The 16,159-nt window shown below is 39.2% G+C and overlaps 2 protein-coding genes across 14 annotated transcripts in view; one reads left to right on the top strand and one right to left on the bottom strand.

Moving 5' to 3' along the window:
• Nucleotides 1-8,309, bottom strand: part of PLCL1 (phospholipase C like 1 (inactive)) — a 335,124-nt gene extending 326,815 nt beyond the window's left edge. For all 12 annotated transcript variants that reach the window (XM_087862374.1, XM_087862349.1, XM_087862372.1 and 9 more), the window contains exon 1: nucleotides 8,051-8,309. The gene's annotated coding sequence lies outside the window, so the exon portion shown is untranslated. The remainder of the gene's footprint in view (nucleotides 1-8,050) is intronic.
• A 16-nt stretch (nucleotides 8,310-8,325) lies between these two features.
• The window catches only part of BOLL (boule RNA binding protein), a 61,036-nt gene continuing 53,202 nt past the window's right edge, over nucleotides 8,326-16,159 (top strand). The window contains exons 1-3 of one of the 2 annotated variants that reach the window (XM_087862390.1): nucleotides 8,326-9,041; nucleotides 12,690-12,833; nucleotides 15,350-15,441. In XM_087862390.1, the coding sequence (XP_087718516.1) occupies nucleotides 9,021-9,041; nucleotides 12,690-12,833; nucleotides 15,350-15,441 (257 nt within the window). In that variant the 5' untranslated portion in view covers nucleotides 8,326-9,020. The remainder of the gene's footprint in view (nucleotides 9,042-12,689; nucleotides 12,834-15,349; nucleotides 15,442-16,159) is intronic. The other variant, XM_045806399.2, reaches the window with a different exon arrangement.

Raw genomic sequence — 16,159 nt, 5'->3', positions numbered from 1 at the left:
CACCTCAACTTTTGAGCCAAGGTCATGTTGGGCTCCTTGGGGTAGCCCCTTGCCAGTGATTGACTGAGGTGTTGATAGCTATGGGCAAGCTCTTCTCTTCTCTGGGCAATCTCTAGTCAATGGGCCCTAGCCATTTCCACCACGACAGGACTCCTCCAACAGGCAATCATTGTCCCAGCTGCCCCTTGGGATGGTTGAGATTTTTGTCATGTCTGTATCTGAACTCCTCCTGCCCAATCTTTCTTCTCCCTTTTTCCTCCACATGTGTTACTTTCCAATAAATCTTTCACCTCTAACACCACATGCTTCTCAGAGAACCCAGCCAGTATATTATAGATGTTATCCTTATTATGTCATCAGCTTTAGTATTTTTCCAGACTATTGTTCATTGATTTTATGGTATCTGTTGCCTATATAATCTATTAACTTTCATATAATCAAATATGTATCTCTTCTTTTCAGCCTTAAGAAGCACTTTCCAACCCCTAGGTTGTACATGTAATCTCCTACCTTTTCTTGCAAGATTTTTTTTAACATTTAAGTTAAACATTTAAGTATTTGGTCTTTCTATACTTTATTTTTGAATTTAGTTTATATGTGTATACAAGCATTTATATAAAATTTTTTAAATAAGATGGTGGGCTGCTTTTATTTTCCTCATAAAATAATCTACTCTTTTCTCACTGAATTGAATTATCCCTCCTGTCATATGTTAAATTCTCAGATGTACTTCAGTCTACTTTCGGGTTATCTATTCTGATCCAACACCATATGAATTTGATTTTAGTGACCTTGTGGCATGTTCTAATGTCCATACTCCTTCCACATTGTAACTAGAGGGATTTACCTAAAATACAAGTCTGACTCCCTGCTATGAAGCTTTATTGGCTTCCCATTACCAGCTGAATAAGGTCCAAGCTTTTTGGCACATGTGGCTATGGCTCTTGTCTAAATCCCTGGCTTCCTTTCTGGCTGCTTCACTTCTCTTCCTACTCCAGATTATAAATAATAACTTTGAATTTTGATTGCTTCTAAAATTTTTCAGTGCTTCAAGGAGTTCCAACCTTAAACAGATTAAGATATATAATGTAAGGGCAAATATAGACTAAAAATAAGAGGCTTAATTCTCCTTGGGAGAAATGAAGAAAAAGACTTCTCCCATCTCCTTTTTTTTTTTTTCAGAATTTTTTCTCTGTCCTTTTCAAATGTATATAAATCTTTATATTGGCTAACTACCCTCAAAAAGTTAAAAATAGAACCGCCCTACAATCCAACAATTGCACTACTAGGTATTTACCCAAAGAATACAAAAATACAGATTCAAAGGGGTACATGCACTCTGATGTTTATAGCATCATCAACAATAGCCAAACTAGGAGCACCTGGATGACTCAGTCAGTTAAGTGTCTGACTCTTGATTTTGGCTCAGGTCGTGATCTCAGGGTCGTGAGATTAAGCCCTGAGTTGGGCGCCGTGCTGGGCATGGAGTCTGCTTGAGATTCTCTCCCTTTCCCTCTACCACACCCCCTTGTCACATGTACTCATGCACTTGCTCGCTCTCTCTCTCTCTCAAATAAATAAATCTTAAAAAAAAAAAAAAAAGTCTGATTCTTGATCTCAGCTCAGGTCTTGATCTCAGGGTCTGTGAGTTCAAGCCCTGCATTGGGCTCCACACTGGGCATGGAGCCTACTTAAACAAACAAACAAACAAAACAATAGCCAAACTATGGAAAGAGCCTAAGTGTCCTTCGACTGATGAATGGATAAAGGAGATGTGGTATATAAATACAATGGAATATTAGTCAGCCATCAAAAGAATGAACTCTTGCCATTTGCAAGATGGATAGAGCTAGAACATATTATGCTAAGTGAAATAAGTTAGTCAGAGAAAGACAAATACCATATGATTTCACTCATCTGTGGAATTTAGGAAACAAAACAGATGAACATATGGGAAGGAGGAAAAAAGAAAAGAGACAGAAGCAAACCATAAGAGACACTTCACGATAGAGAAGAAACTAAGGGTTGATGGAGGGAGGTGAGCGGGGGGAGGGCTAAATGGTTTATTCTGTTTTTGTCATGTTTTCCTTCAATCAAAAGCAAACTAAATTCAATCTAACCTGTTTAATCCTATTGTAGAGAAAAAGTCACTCGATGGTTATGAACTCGATTTTGTATATGCTGTGGTTGGCCCAAATTCCCTTCAGGACCGAGCCATTTTTCCACCAGGTGCTAGGAGTGTGGGCTGTTCTCACCTAAGTTCCTCTCCAGAAATTGCCCTCAGCCAAAGAGAATCATCTTGTCCAAAGTCCAGACTCCTGTCTGGGAGCAGCCTGCACCCAATGTCTATAGATGGGTGCATGAGGATAGAGAGTATGGTGGAGGAGGAAGGGACCCTAGTCTCTAGGGACAACTCTGCAGGTCATCCTAGGATTGCTGAGATTGTTGCAAAAATCACAATTCAGCTTGCTCTGCCCAGTCCTGCTTCCCTCGCTCTTCTCAGGTACTCTTCCCAAACTCTGATTCTCCAAAATTTCTTTTTCTTTTTTTTTTTTTTTAAGATTTTATTTATTCGACAGAGATAGAGACAGCCAGCGAGAGAGGGAACACAGCAGGGGGAGTGGGAGAGGAAGAAGCAGGCTCACAGCGGAGGAGCCTGATGTGGGGCTCGATCCCCTAACGCTGGGATCACGCCCTGAGCCGAAGGCAGACGCTTAACCACTGTGCCACCCAGGCGCCCCTCCAAAATTTCTACATGCAAATCTCAGAGTCTGTTTCCTGAGGAACCCACCTGGAACATTCACCAAAATGAATATTCTTCCAAATGTAAAACAGTTACTGATGTCTGAGAATATGATAGTAAAACATGATGAACATAAACGAGGGTTCTTGACACCATCTTACAGTGCAGGAAGCTATGTTTAGGCAGGGTTGCCAGCGGCCCATTCAGCATCTTTTTATGAATTAGAAAAATGCACTCCCATTGAATGGAGGGGCCTGTGGCTACATAGTTCTATGAGTGGAGCAGTAAGGGCTGGATTTCATCCTACTAGCTCCTTTGGCCAGACATCCTTATGTATTGAATAATCTATACAACACTGTATGGTGGCCTTTTTTAGATTCAAAAGATCAGAGTGCACCAAGGCAACAATTGCCCACTACTCAAAAACAACATAGTTGCTGGAGTAGAGGACAAGTGACAATTAAATATTTACACAAAGATATTTGAAACGTCATGGATAGGAGGACACTAGGAACATGAACTATTGCCAAGATGCCTATAGGTGGGAGAAACATAAATTAAGAGGTTCACGACAGTACCCAAAAATACCTCATGCATCTGAAGGAAACCAGAATATGTCACCCCAAAATATGCCTCTTTGACCTACTAATTATTTTGAGTGGAAGGCAAGAAGCAGTAAACACAGCAAAAGCTCCCCCTTTTGCGCTAAAAGCAGGCAATAAATTCTTTTACCTGAGACAGACTCTTATCAGCCCCAAGACAGGTCACCAGAGGAATCTGCAAACTAATCTTGTTAAACTAACCCTGATCTTCCTAGTTACTTCTTCACCATTTACTATCTCTAGCCTAAACTCCTTCATCCTGTTGATTACTCATAAATGTATTGTTTCTTTGCCTAAAAGGTATAAAAGCTTCCTGCTCTGATCAGTTCTTAGCTCTTCATTCCCTTATGAAGGCCCATGTACATGTAAAAATTCAGTAAAATTTGGATGCTTTTCTCCTGTTAATCTTTGTCATTTTAATTTTCAGACCCAGCCAGGGACCCTAAGAGGGTCAAGGATAACTTTTTCCTCCCAGACGGATCATATCTAAAGATGAGATAAGAATGGAAAGAGGTTAAAAAACAGCAGTTGTGGGGCGCCTGGGTAGCGCAGTCATTGAGCGTCTGCCTTCGGCTCAGGGCGTGATCCCGGCGTTCTGGGATCGAGTCCCACATCAGGCTCCTCCGCTGGGAGCCTGCTTCTTCCTCTCCCACTCCCCCTGCTTGTGTTCCCTCTCTCGCTGGCTGTCTCTCTCTGTCACATAAATAAATAAAATCTTTAAAAAAAAAAAAAACAGCAGTTGTATAAATTTAAAAATCTTTAAAAAAAAAAAGTGTGAAGGGGTGCCTGGTGGCTCAGTCGATTAAGCGTCTGCTTTGAGCTCAGGTCATGATCCCAGGCTCCTGGGATCAAGCCCCACCACAGACACTCCTTCTCATAGGGGAGTCTGCTTCTCCCTCTGGCCCTACCCCTGCTCATGCTCTCTCTCTCTCACTCTCTGTCAAATAAATAAATTTATTTATTTATAAATAAACATTTATTATTATTTAAATAATACTATTATTTACTATATATGCATAAATATATATTTAAATAAATATATATTTATATATATAAATTTATATACATTTATGTATTTATTTTATTTATTTAATATAAATAAACAATTTATATATATAAATATATATTTAAATAAGTAAATATTTATTATTTAAATAATATTATTTAATATATAAAAATATATATGATATATTTATATATTATATTATATTATATATAAATATATATAATATACAAATATATATTTAAATATAATATTATTTAAATATTATAAATAAATATTTATTTATAAATAAATACATAAATTTATTTATTTGACAGAGAGAGAGAGAGACAGCCAGTGAAAGAGGGAACACAAACAGAGGGGGTGGGAGAGGAAGAAGCAGGCTCCCAGAGGAGCAGGGAACCCAATGTGGGGCTCGATCCCAGGACCCCCCGGGGATCACGCCCTGAGCTGAAGGCAGATGCTTAACAACTGAGCCACCCAGATGCCCCTCAAATAAATAAAGAAATCTTTTAAAAAAAGAAAGAAAACAGCCATTGGTGGTCAGAAGGTGAAAGCAGGTAAGAGTAAAATAAAGGGCCAAGCCAAGGCAAACACTGCAGGACTGAGTCTACACGTGGAAAATATGTTCTGGGCAATCATTCTTGCACTGAAGTCTTGCTGAACAGGTCTTATTTTTTTTTTTATATAGTGGCATTATTTGCTCCTAAGGAAATATCTGTGAATGTTCAAAGGATTTTGCAGGTGGGATGTTCCAAACACAAGGTCTTCCCCTGAAAAGCAACTGAAAACATGTGTATAATTATTAAACCACATTTGTGTAAGTGAATCAAAAAAAGATTCTGTGATGATGACTGTTTTTCATTCTTATTCCAGAAGTAAGAGTAAAATGGTAATAGGGATAAAATGGAAGGTGGGGTGAGGGTTGCCTGTTCATTTAGTCTCTATTCTATAAATATTTACTGAGGTCCTATCTTACGCTGCACAGGCAGTTCTTTATTGTATACTCCTGCATCTAAGTAGTTGCTCAAAATAAACAGCATAAGCAAATAAAACAATTTTATAAAGAATTTTCCAAGAGATCATTTACTGTTCAGTCTAGATCATCTCTGTAACATGTCTCTAAATTTAAGTATTACATTCTGTAACGGAAAAGGAAATCTGGACTGGACTCTCTGCTCCTTAAGACAGATTTTTAAAACTCCTATCCCTCACCTCTCCTGTTTCAAATATCCAACCATCATAGAGAAGAAGAAAGCACCTAATCATCCTCCAAAAATACAATAGGTTAATAGACATGGGAACAAGAGAGAAATAAAATGGAAGCAGAGGCATCTTCTAAATATGTCCTTTCATGTTGTTTTATATACCAAGTCACTCCCTGATCTGTGCTCTCTGCACCTGGCAACTCTTCTACTGCTACACTTAGCACATTGAGTGTATAAACTTTCTATTTACTTAGCTCCTTCTTGCACTAGACAACGGGCTGCTGGAGAGCAAGATCACTGCCATATCCCCTCCTGTAAAGTAAAGTCTGGTCCATAGAAGGCCCATAAATGGTTATCTAGGTCTATAAGCTAGAGAACACATCCAAAGGGTTATTGAGAAAAGGACTGCCTAAAGTGGATATTAGGAGTTAGAATCAGTGTCTAGAAAACTCAAGGAGCAGTAATGGAAGAACTACCAGTAAGGGAACGCAACCAAGAGGGAGGAAAGTTTTGGGTAAATCCCTGAAACGAGAACTATGCTCTTAACCAACTGTGTGAAGGAAAAAGATGAGAAACATTGGAATGCTAGCACAATATATAAACAAATGGGATATCAGGTTTGCAATTTGTCATGTGTTGCACTTTTATATTTATCTTTGTCAATGACATCTCCAGGATTTGAAACTTGAGACTTCTGAACCCTCCTCACCAATCCCTCCCCATCATCACCACGTCCAAGAGTCTCAGTTCTTCTCTGGTTTCCCTTTCCCAGTATTTTATTCTCACAGCTGCCACTTCTATTAAGTCCCCATTATTTTTCACTAGAGTAGTATGCTCCTAATTCAATTCTCTGTTTTCTGTCCTTTAAAAACTGTTCTCTGGTCTTCGGTTATCTTTCTAAATTTTGGTTCTGATTATATAACTTCCTGATTCAATAACCTTCAATGGCCCTCTATTTGCAAAGGTCTCTAGAATAAAACTCTAAGTCATTATTACCACACTATAAATAACATGGCAGAGTGACCTTGCATGGGCAATGGATTCAAATAGAACCAAGTTTTGAAAACTGCATTTACCAGTTACTAGCAATGTAACTACCTGAGTCACTTTTACCTCTGTAAGGTTCAGATTTCCAGGGAGAGAAAGAATGGTAACTAAGAAGACTAAAAAAGAATGTGCCTAGTCTAGTGCTAGGGAGATGAAAGTGGCTCTGTATCTTCCCTCCCACCTTCCCACCGAACCAGAATTTCAGCCTTGATGATACCCTTATGCAGCTCTAGACATTGTGCTCCACAATGCTGTCCTCTGTGCTCCACAAGATCTTTGATCACAGTTCATATATCACTTATCCTATTCTGCTTGTGTCTTATTAATTATAAGCACATTTAGATATAATTATTATTTTGAGGAATTAGTCCTTTCTCCCCTGCTAGCCTGAAAAAAACTTAAGATGAGGATTTGATCTTGTTCATCTTCTTATCTCCTATAACATAAAGCATTAGGTACTACACATAATAGGAACACTATAAATGTCTACTAGTTGAACTGTATACTTTTACATTATTTACCCAAGTTTTAAAACCAAAATTTCCTTTCACTTTAAGAATTAAAGGAGAAGCAGAACAGAGAATTACCATCAGGGGCCTTGAAATACAGTCAATGTTCTCTAAATTGAGTTGATTAATTTGTGTGTCACAGACTGAACACCTACTATGGTGAAGAGAGTCTTTAAAAGTAAAAGTTGTCAGTCAAAAAATACGGGCAAAAGAGAAGATACTAATAGCTACTCAAATCCATCATTACTCCTGAAACAAAACAAAACAAAACAAAACAAAAAACACACACACCCCCAAAGATCAGTTCTAATGTTATTGAACAGCGAAATTATTCTGCTCTAGAATATGAGTATTAATTTGAAAAGGTTTGTATTCTGTTTCCACAGAAACTAAAACCTGAAATGAGCTTAAATTGCATGCAGAAATGTATTATGACTTCTAGGATGCTTTAGTTGAACTGTATCCAATGAAAAAATTATGTTTCCTATTTATTTTTGGTAAATAATATAAAGATCTAATCTTCGAGCAGATTAAAAATTAATACAGTGATATTGCATATTTTTAAGTCTTTCTCTTGAAAGTAAAATAACCCAAAGTCAAACTTTTATAGGAGAGTACAGAAGTTATTACTAATATAACTTTTAACAGTTATTGCTGCTAACTTTTTAAAAATGCATGTCAAAAGCTCATGAATTTTTGTCAGGGAGACCCCAGTTAAATCTCTTATAGCTTTAGCTTTTGACCAAATGGACTTAATCTCCATCTGATTGAGCCCTTGATAAATGGTAGCTGTAATAACCATTATCACATAAGTTTACTTAGTTGTCATTATTTACGACTTGATTATATACTTACATATCTCCAGTATATTATATTCTATATGTATGACTAATATTACTTTATGTATTATAGTGGCGATATATATAATTCGCAGCTACCTTTTACAGATATTCTTTACAAAGTACTTCTTTCAAAGACGATCCCAAGGCCATCAGCGGCCAGAGCCGCTCCAGGCAAGCCGCACTGTGCTCATCCCCTCTGGCGCACGGATGGCCTCGTCGCGGACCCGCTCCCGAGGCTGTTGCTGCGGCCGGGCGGTGCTCAGCCGCGAGGGGCCCGCGGGAGCCACGAGGGGCGCCGGCCTGTGGCGGGCGCCGGGGCCCAGACTGGGCTGCACAGCGGGTCCCAGCCAAGCCGCCCGCGCTGCCCCGCCCACTGGCGGGAATGAGTGACGGCGACAACAGGTGCAACACGGAGTCCGAGGCTTCTCGGGAGTCCCCGAGTTTGGCGCGTCAGGCCCGAGGGGTCAGAGTTTGACTCTGGAAACCTCCCTCCTCGCCTTGCACCAGCCTTCCGAAATCGCCCCTCAACCGGCCTCTTGCTCCTTAGTAAAGCCTGAGGTCACGTCCACCTCTCGAAACCCACCCGTCCCAGACGCCGACTTTTCTCCAAAGGGGAGAAGAGAGGAAGGCGTGCGGTACATGGTGCTCTGCATAACCGTTCGCGCTCTCCTCCCCAGCCGTCCGAAAGCAGGCGAGAGTGGCCCCAGAGCCAAGTCCTCGTCCGCACACCACACGCCCACCCTGACTTGCGGCACGCTCTTTCCCTCAGACGGCCCAGCTCGGCGACCACGGGCCACAGCCGAAACCGCCCGCCCGCCCGCGCCGCTCCTCGGCTTGCGGCGCCCGCCCGCCCCGCCGCCCGAGGCGACGTCGCCTGCTCCTCCCCACCCCCCCGGGTGGCAGGTTCAGGTCCCGGGTCCGAGCCTGCGCCCCTGCAGCTGCCACTACCGCCGTCGCCGCCAGGGGGAGTGTCCGTCGGGAAACGTGGTGTTGCTTCCGTGGTGTGAAGGTGCTTTCAAACTTTGGGTTTCTGTTCCTTTCCCTTGGTTTTTGAAGCGCGTAGAAGATGGAGACGGAGTCTGGGGCGGTGAGTACAGCAGTCAGGGCCTCCGGCCCCGGGGTAGCAGGGGTAAGGAGCGACGTGGGCTCCGTTCCTGAGGGGCTGGAAAAGAGGGGTCTAGCGCTCAAAGGCCCACTATTTTGTCAGGAAGAAACGTGGACAGGTTGCCCCATCGACCTCCGTGAAGAGCGGCCCGCCTGCAGGCCCGATCGGGTCGTGTCGTGGAGTCGGGAAGGAGGGACCACCGGGCCTGGACCGGGTGTAGGCTGGCTTGGGGACCTCGGAAAAGGCCGGGAGGTTTCTAGAGTCGGCAGGTGGGTGGGTCCTGTGCACCAGGCGGGGCTGGGCTAGACAAACAGCTTTCCCGCCGAAACTGGGCCCGGCGGCGTCTTTGACGCTCGGTCTGGCCGGACTCCGCCTAGCAGCCTACCGCGAGTGTTTGCCAGGGCGGCTGACACCGCCTCTCCCCGACTGGTCAGTGGGGACCGGAAGGCCTGAGAGACCTGGGGGGAGGGGAGGGGCACCGTGGCCCACCGGGGACCCAGACACTCTAACACGGGGTGCACGCTGGATCCTCTCAGGGCCCAGTGGGGGAGGGGCGGGAGCCAGAGAAGGCCTGAGGGATTTGAGGCGCAGAGGCAGGCGCCGCGGTGCCCCGCCCCACGCCCCACTGGCAGCCAATCAGCGCGCGCCACGTGCAGGCCGAGGGGTTGCCAGCTCTCGAGGCCGACGTCTGGTCGGTGCCGTTGAGGGTTCCCGCCACTGCTGCTGGCGGGATTGCGGGACAAAATTTCTCGCTGGCTAGCCTTCTTTTCCCTCCCGCACTTTGGTGGGGAGGGGGTAGATCCTCGTGTCAGTGCCCAAGTTCACGATGACCCGAGAGAACCCGAGGAAGTTGTCGCCCCAGCCATATCCCCCAGTTTCTCAACTTGCTGGCCTCGGAGGGGAAGGAGCGCCGAGGCCGTGACCGCGACGGTTAGCCTGCCCTCTTCCTGTTGTCGTCGTTGGCAAAGTGGATGATAGATTTCGAGGTTAATTCTCAAGGGAAGAAGTCAGTAAGGGCACATTACTTTAGAGGAAATTTTTAATAAGCTATTTAGTGTTGGAAGTTTTGCTAAGCTAAGGACCCTTACTTCTAACCAAATACCAGCATCTACCTGCTTTTCATACATTTACAAAATTATTGCCAGGGGAATCTGAGGCTTTCCTTATTGTTTAACTCAATGCATCGCTAGCCTTCTCTAAGGAATTTAGATGTTACTTCTGCTTGAGCCTTGTCACTGCTAACATTAAAATATTTTCTAGGCTATTTTAATATCGTATTCTTAAACCTCGGCCTAATGGTTGGGATATCATGAGCAGGAAGAAATTATTCATTTGTTTATTCATTTGTTCAACAAATATTAATTGAATTCCTCCAATGTACCGGCTCTACTTCAGACGCTTAGATAGCAAAGCAGGCAGAATCCCTTCCCGTATGAACATTGCACTGTAGTAGAAAGTGATAGACAATAAACACAATTAAATTATATAGCATGTTGGAAAGTGATAAGTGGTAAGAAAAATGAGGAGGTTGCAACCCACAGTACAGCAGGAGTCTTAGAAACTGGAGAATGAAGTGAATAGGTTGGAAACGTTGATGTTTTTCCTTTCTGGGTATCATTTACTAGTTTCTCAATGTAGGAAATAAAGCACTCTTTTCACCTCTGTTCATGTCATCTCTCTCTCAAGGAAAAATAATGGAATTAACTTTTATTTAAACAAATTGTAGAACAAACGAGTTCATCTGTTGAATTCATTTTGCTTTTAAGAAGAAAATTTCATAAAGACTGATTTTTTTAATTTTGCAAATATGTAATTTCTATATCCTCTAAACAGACAAGATTATATCTACTAGAGCTGTGCTATTATCTCTAGCAATGCAAATACCCAGTAGAAAAATAAAACTAAGCATCCCAGATGATCTATTCTCTGCACTACAGAGTCACTATTTATGACTAAAGTTACAAATAACCTCCAAATGCCTAGAGAGCTTGCTGTTAAGATTGGATTCCCAATTTAATTGGAAACTGCAACATAGCAATTATTAAATGTGATAACTTTTCTATGGTTTAATAGGTGTTTTTATGAACTCCCTTATTAGGGAATATGTGTTGTTTGTCCCTCCTTAATACTAGATGCAGGATAGAGCCCAATAAGATCCAGCCTACAGCCCCATAATCACTACTGGCCTAGTCATTTCTCAGTATATCTTGAAGAGATTAATTTAGGGATTATGGTTTTATTGGCCAATGAAGTGAGAGAGGGCAGCAAATATGAAAACGAACAACTCCACTATCTAAGTTAGAGATTCATTTTCATGTATTTGTTTCTCAGAGAATTGAAATTATGAACTGCAAACTTTTTGAAGCACTCATTTAGTATGTTAGACTGTCTCAGAAGTCTGTTGAGTGTTCCCTGAGGGAAAGTAATTAGCAAGTGTGTAATTAATTTCTCTTCAAAATTCTATTCTCAGGTCTTGTTTTTTCAGGTATACGTTAAGAGTCTGTCATCTTGCCATTGTACAAAGGCTTATATGTTAATATGTATTTATTAAAATCTAAATTAGGCCCCCAACTTAGAATCGTAAATATATATGTACTGAGCTCAGTTCTTTGGTATACAAATTTATACCTATTAGTTATAGGTATATACATTTTTTATGGTATCAGTTCAATCTTCAAATTAACAAGTGCATTTAAAAATTTGACTTTAGAGCTGAAATATGGTGAACTTGAATGTCAGAGTTCATTGACTTGTCAGTGCCCTTTAGCCAAAGACTACCAGGAACATACCTGTAGTTTAGTAAAATTGGATCTATTGAATTATTGACATAACGAAGAGCATACACCATGGAGCCTTTGGTAAGAGGGTGTTAGAAAATAACTTACTATGGGATTTAGGCTTGTATTATGCTCTTTTTAGAGAACATTTAAAGAAGAAGGGCTTTACTCTGAAATACATGTTGTCAGAAAATGGGAGGAATTCTATGATTGGGTATGTTAATTTTTATTTAGAAGGTAAGAAAAATAGATTGAGGCCAAATCTGTGATTGGTAAAGAAGGAGCAGTTACACATATCAGCCAGGATAGAGGGATGTTTGGTCATTCTTGTGGTTTGGACAATGCTTTTGTTTTTGTCAGGGTTCAGACACGATTACGGAATGGTCTTGTTTTTATTGTGATCCATCACAATCACAGAGTAATTTTGTCTAATGTCTGTTAACAAGAGAACACCACAACCTTACTGTGAGCTCCAGGCCAACTCCTAATACCAGAACCAAGCCAGTTCCCAGCTGTCTGGGGCTGCTTTTCTCATTCTCAAACTTTTTTTTTTTTTTACTTTAATATTCCTCAACATTTATAATATTTAAATAGTATATTTAATAACAGTTAACATAAGTGTATTTAAATAATTTAAGATTTTCTCTGTAGTGGAGTAGATTCTGTATTTCCCATATTTTTTTGCTCCAAAAAGTTATTAGTTCTAACTATAATCTTCATAATATTAGAATAAAATTAAAGTCTAAAATACTACATTTTGCTCAAATGACTCATCTATTTGATAGATATATGTTTTCAGCCTGCATCAAACTTATACCCAATGCTAAAGGTTTAAAAGAATTTTATTTTACAGCAAACATCAAATCAGACGCAAACAGATTCATTATCTCCATCCCCTAATCCTGTGTCACCTGTGCCTTTGAATAACCCAACAAGTGCCCCAAGATATGGAACAGTGATCCCTAATCGCATCTTTGTAGGAGGAATTGACTTTAAGGTACCTATTTATGCATGCAACGTAGTGTATTTTTTGCATTAGAAGTTATTTTCTCAGAAATACTTTGTACAACTACAAAAATAATAATACTTACCAATTGCATAATGATTAGTAGTTTTCACATTGTCTTACTATAAAGAATATTTTCAATAACAAGGTAGGTTAAATAGAATATATGAAATTGTCCAATTTCACATACAAGAAAATTGAGGCTCATTGTCATATCTATAGGCTCCTAGCTTCTTAGTGACAGAGTGAAGACTCGAATCCTAGTATTCTGTCTGGCTCATAGTTTCATATTCTTTATTTCACCATACCACACTACTTATACTTTATTATGTAGTACTCCAGTAGACCAAATAATGCATGACTATAATTTTTTTAAAAAGACTTAATATTTTAAAAAACACAAAATTTAGTCCTATGAAATCCTGGTTCTTTATCCCAGTTTTACTCTCAGGTTCCCACTGAGTCATCACCTGAACTTCCGTCTTTCACAAATTGCTTTCTGCTACCTAATTAAGAATTTGATCACCAAAAAAACACCTGTGACCTTGTCAGAATAGAGCATCTTAACATTAATATATTTTAATTATGTAATCAGCTATTTCACTGTTTCAGAGAAGCTTTGTTGTTGTTGTTGTTGTTGTTAGATGTTTTGCAGCTCCATTTGGGAGGAAGTAGTAAACACCTATAGGAAAGGCTTACATGCCTATTTTAAGTAGAATATCCTTACTTCCAAGTATATATATAGAAGGATTTCCAAGCTTCCATTTTATAGACTGCAAATTACAGGGATAGTTGTTTTTCTTAATTAAAAAAAATCTTTGTGCCATTAGGGTATAAAATTTATTACTCACTATTTCCCCATAATCAGTCTTTCACAATTTGGATGAAATTACTTTTTTTCTGCTCAAGAGAAATGTTACACTTAGTGTATTTGTCAGAATAATGATTCTTAAGCAAGTATGTGATTGGTTCACTAAAAATAAAGGAAAATTATTTCTAATGAAATGTTTATTTTTTTTAAAGATTTTCTGTTTCTATGGAAAATATTAATGGCTGACCATAAATATTCAAGTTGAGTATTCATGTTCAGAATTAATTTATATTACAAACAGTATATTTTTAAAATAAATCCTCAATAAATGGAAATATTTGTATGGCTAGGCTATTCTAGGTTACGGAATTCTTTCAACTACATTATGAACTTTGGAGGCCATTGTTACAATGCAGTTATAGCTTGCAGGTAATTGCTAGGGTTCCCTCCCTGATACTTATCCCTTTTCCAAAACCAGACAAATGACAACAAGGATATAGTTTACTGTAGTAGCAAGCCTTGTCAAACTTTTTAAAACTTTTCTTTTTGGAAACTTATAGCCCATCCCTCTTCATACCTAATCATCTTGACTTTCTGTCTCCTTATTTTTCAACTAAGAAGTAGAGCTGCAAAATTGAACTAGTGATTCTTCTATCAGAGAATAGTTTGAATTAATTTGTTTTCAAGTATCTAATAAAAATTCTTATTCTGACATTGATTCTATCTTCAGTTTATTGAAATAAAAGGTTTTTAATTATTCTTAGATTAACCCAGTATTTGTCATCATCCAGTTCAGCAGCTTTAGGTTACCAACTAATAGCTGATAATGTATGTAAGTAGTGAGGTAGCAGAGGAATCAAGAGGCATTGCTCTGCTATTGGGCATGTCTTTTTCCATGTATATAAAGAAAATTTTTCTCTAGAGATATAGTTCCCCATGGGATAGTTTTACCGGAGCCAGAAAATGAAATTGCAATGAATTTAGTGTGAATACTCTAGGAAAAGGTGATATGAGTCTATTAAGAAACTATTTAAATTAAAACTATCTTTGTAGATTTCCTGTACATTATAGTCTAATAATGACTCAGATTTTTATTTTGAAGATCATAATATCATTATTTAGCCAAAATGTATATTGAATACAGATAAACTATCTAAAAACTTTATATCTTGTAGCCACTTCATTGGTATCACAAACTGAGTTCAGGTACTTTTGGAAATATATTCCTTTCCTAAGACCTTACTCTTCCTGGAGACTGCTGATTAAAATAGAGGGTCTGGTATATGCCAACATCCTAGTTCCACTGCCATGATCATGAGCCTCTCTGAGCCATAAGAACCAGTAGTCATATGCCTTTACTATAGTTACAGCCATGCCTAATTCAAATGATTTTTAAAAAAACTGACCAAAAAGAATTTCTTTAAATATTAGTAGACTTTCTTTGTAGTTTTAAAGTAATTCAGCTTAAAAAAATTTTATTGATTGTAATAGTTTAAGAACAGTTACTGCATAAAGCAATGTTTTTACATTGATTTTAATAATTTAGTGGTTTATGTACTGTTTTTATGCTAAGAGGCATTCTTATATTCATATTACTGTTTGCTTATAATCTTTTCTGTCTCCAAAACAAGCATAAGACTTGTTTCATTTTTTAGCAATTAAAAATATTTTTTGTGTTTTTCTTTTATGCCATTAGACAAATGAAAATGATTTAAGAAAATTTTTTTCCCAGTATGGGTCTGTTAAAGAAGTGAAGATTGTAAATGACAGAGCTGGAGTGTCCAAAGGGTTAGTATCATTATAGAAAGTACATAGAATTAACAATTGTGTTTTTATTGGATTATTAGGTTTTATATGCTAACTTACTTTGATTCCATTTTTTAAAAAGAGAATTTCATCCCCTCTTCTTTTCCTCAAACCTTTAATCTCCCATTTCGTGTGTGTGTGTGTGTGTGTGTGTGTGTATTTTGGAGAGGGGAGGACACTGTAACATTCCTTAATTTGTTGGGAAGTTATTCTCACATGGGCTGAAGGACCATTCAAAGTTAGGTAGCAAGCATTTAATGTTGAGTAATGTACAGTAGCTAAGGAACCAGAAGCTAAAGGAATCAGATACTTTTGGAATTGTGTGCTTGCTTTAGACTAGAGAGAGGTTTATTTGAAAAAAGCTGGCATAAGAAATGTCTGTAGGTTTTGCCTCAGAGACCTAGTTAGGGAACTAACCTGAGAAATACAACTTTAATGAGAATGATTTTTAATTGCCAAATCAAAGAGAATGAAAACTGAGAAGAAATCAGTAGGATTTGTCTAAAATCACTAATGACCTTATAGCTGTTTCAGTGGATTGGTATATGCAAAAGCCAAATTTCAGAGAAGAAAGAGGTCGTTGACATAGTGTACTCACTTAAGAAGTTTGACAGCAAAGTTAAAGAAAATGGGTAAGACAGCGGAGATCAGTGAAGGATTGTGTCTGTTATTGAAAGAGAGGCAGGACATACATACTTAT

This window comes from Ursus americanus, chromosome 1 (genome assembly GCF_024610735.1).
Source record: "Ursus americanus isolate L20-20 chromosome 1, mUrsAme1.1.p, whole genome shotgun sequence".
In the NCBI taxonomy this organism is placed as follows: domain Eukaryota; kingdom Metazoa; phylum Chordata; class Mammalia; order Carnivora; family Ursidae; genus Ursus; species Ursus americanus.
Note: the sequence above shows the minus strand (reverse complement) of the source record. Positions and strands in the feature narration are given on the sequence as shown.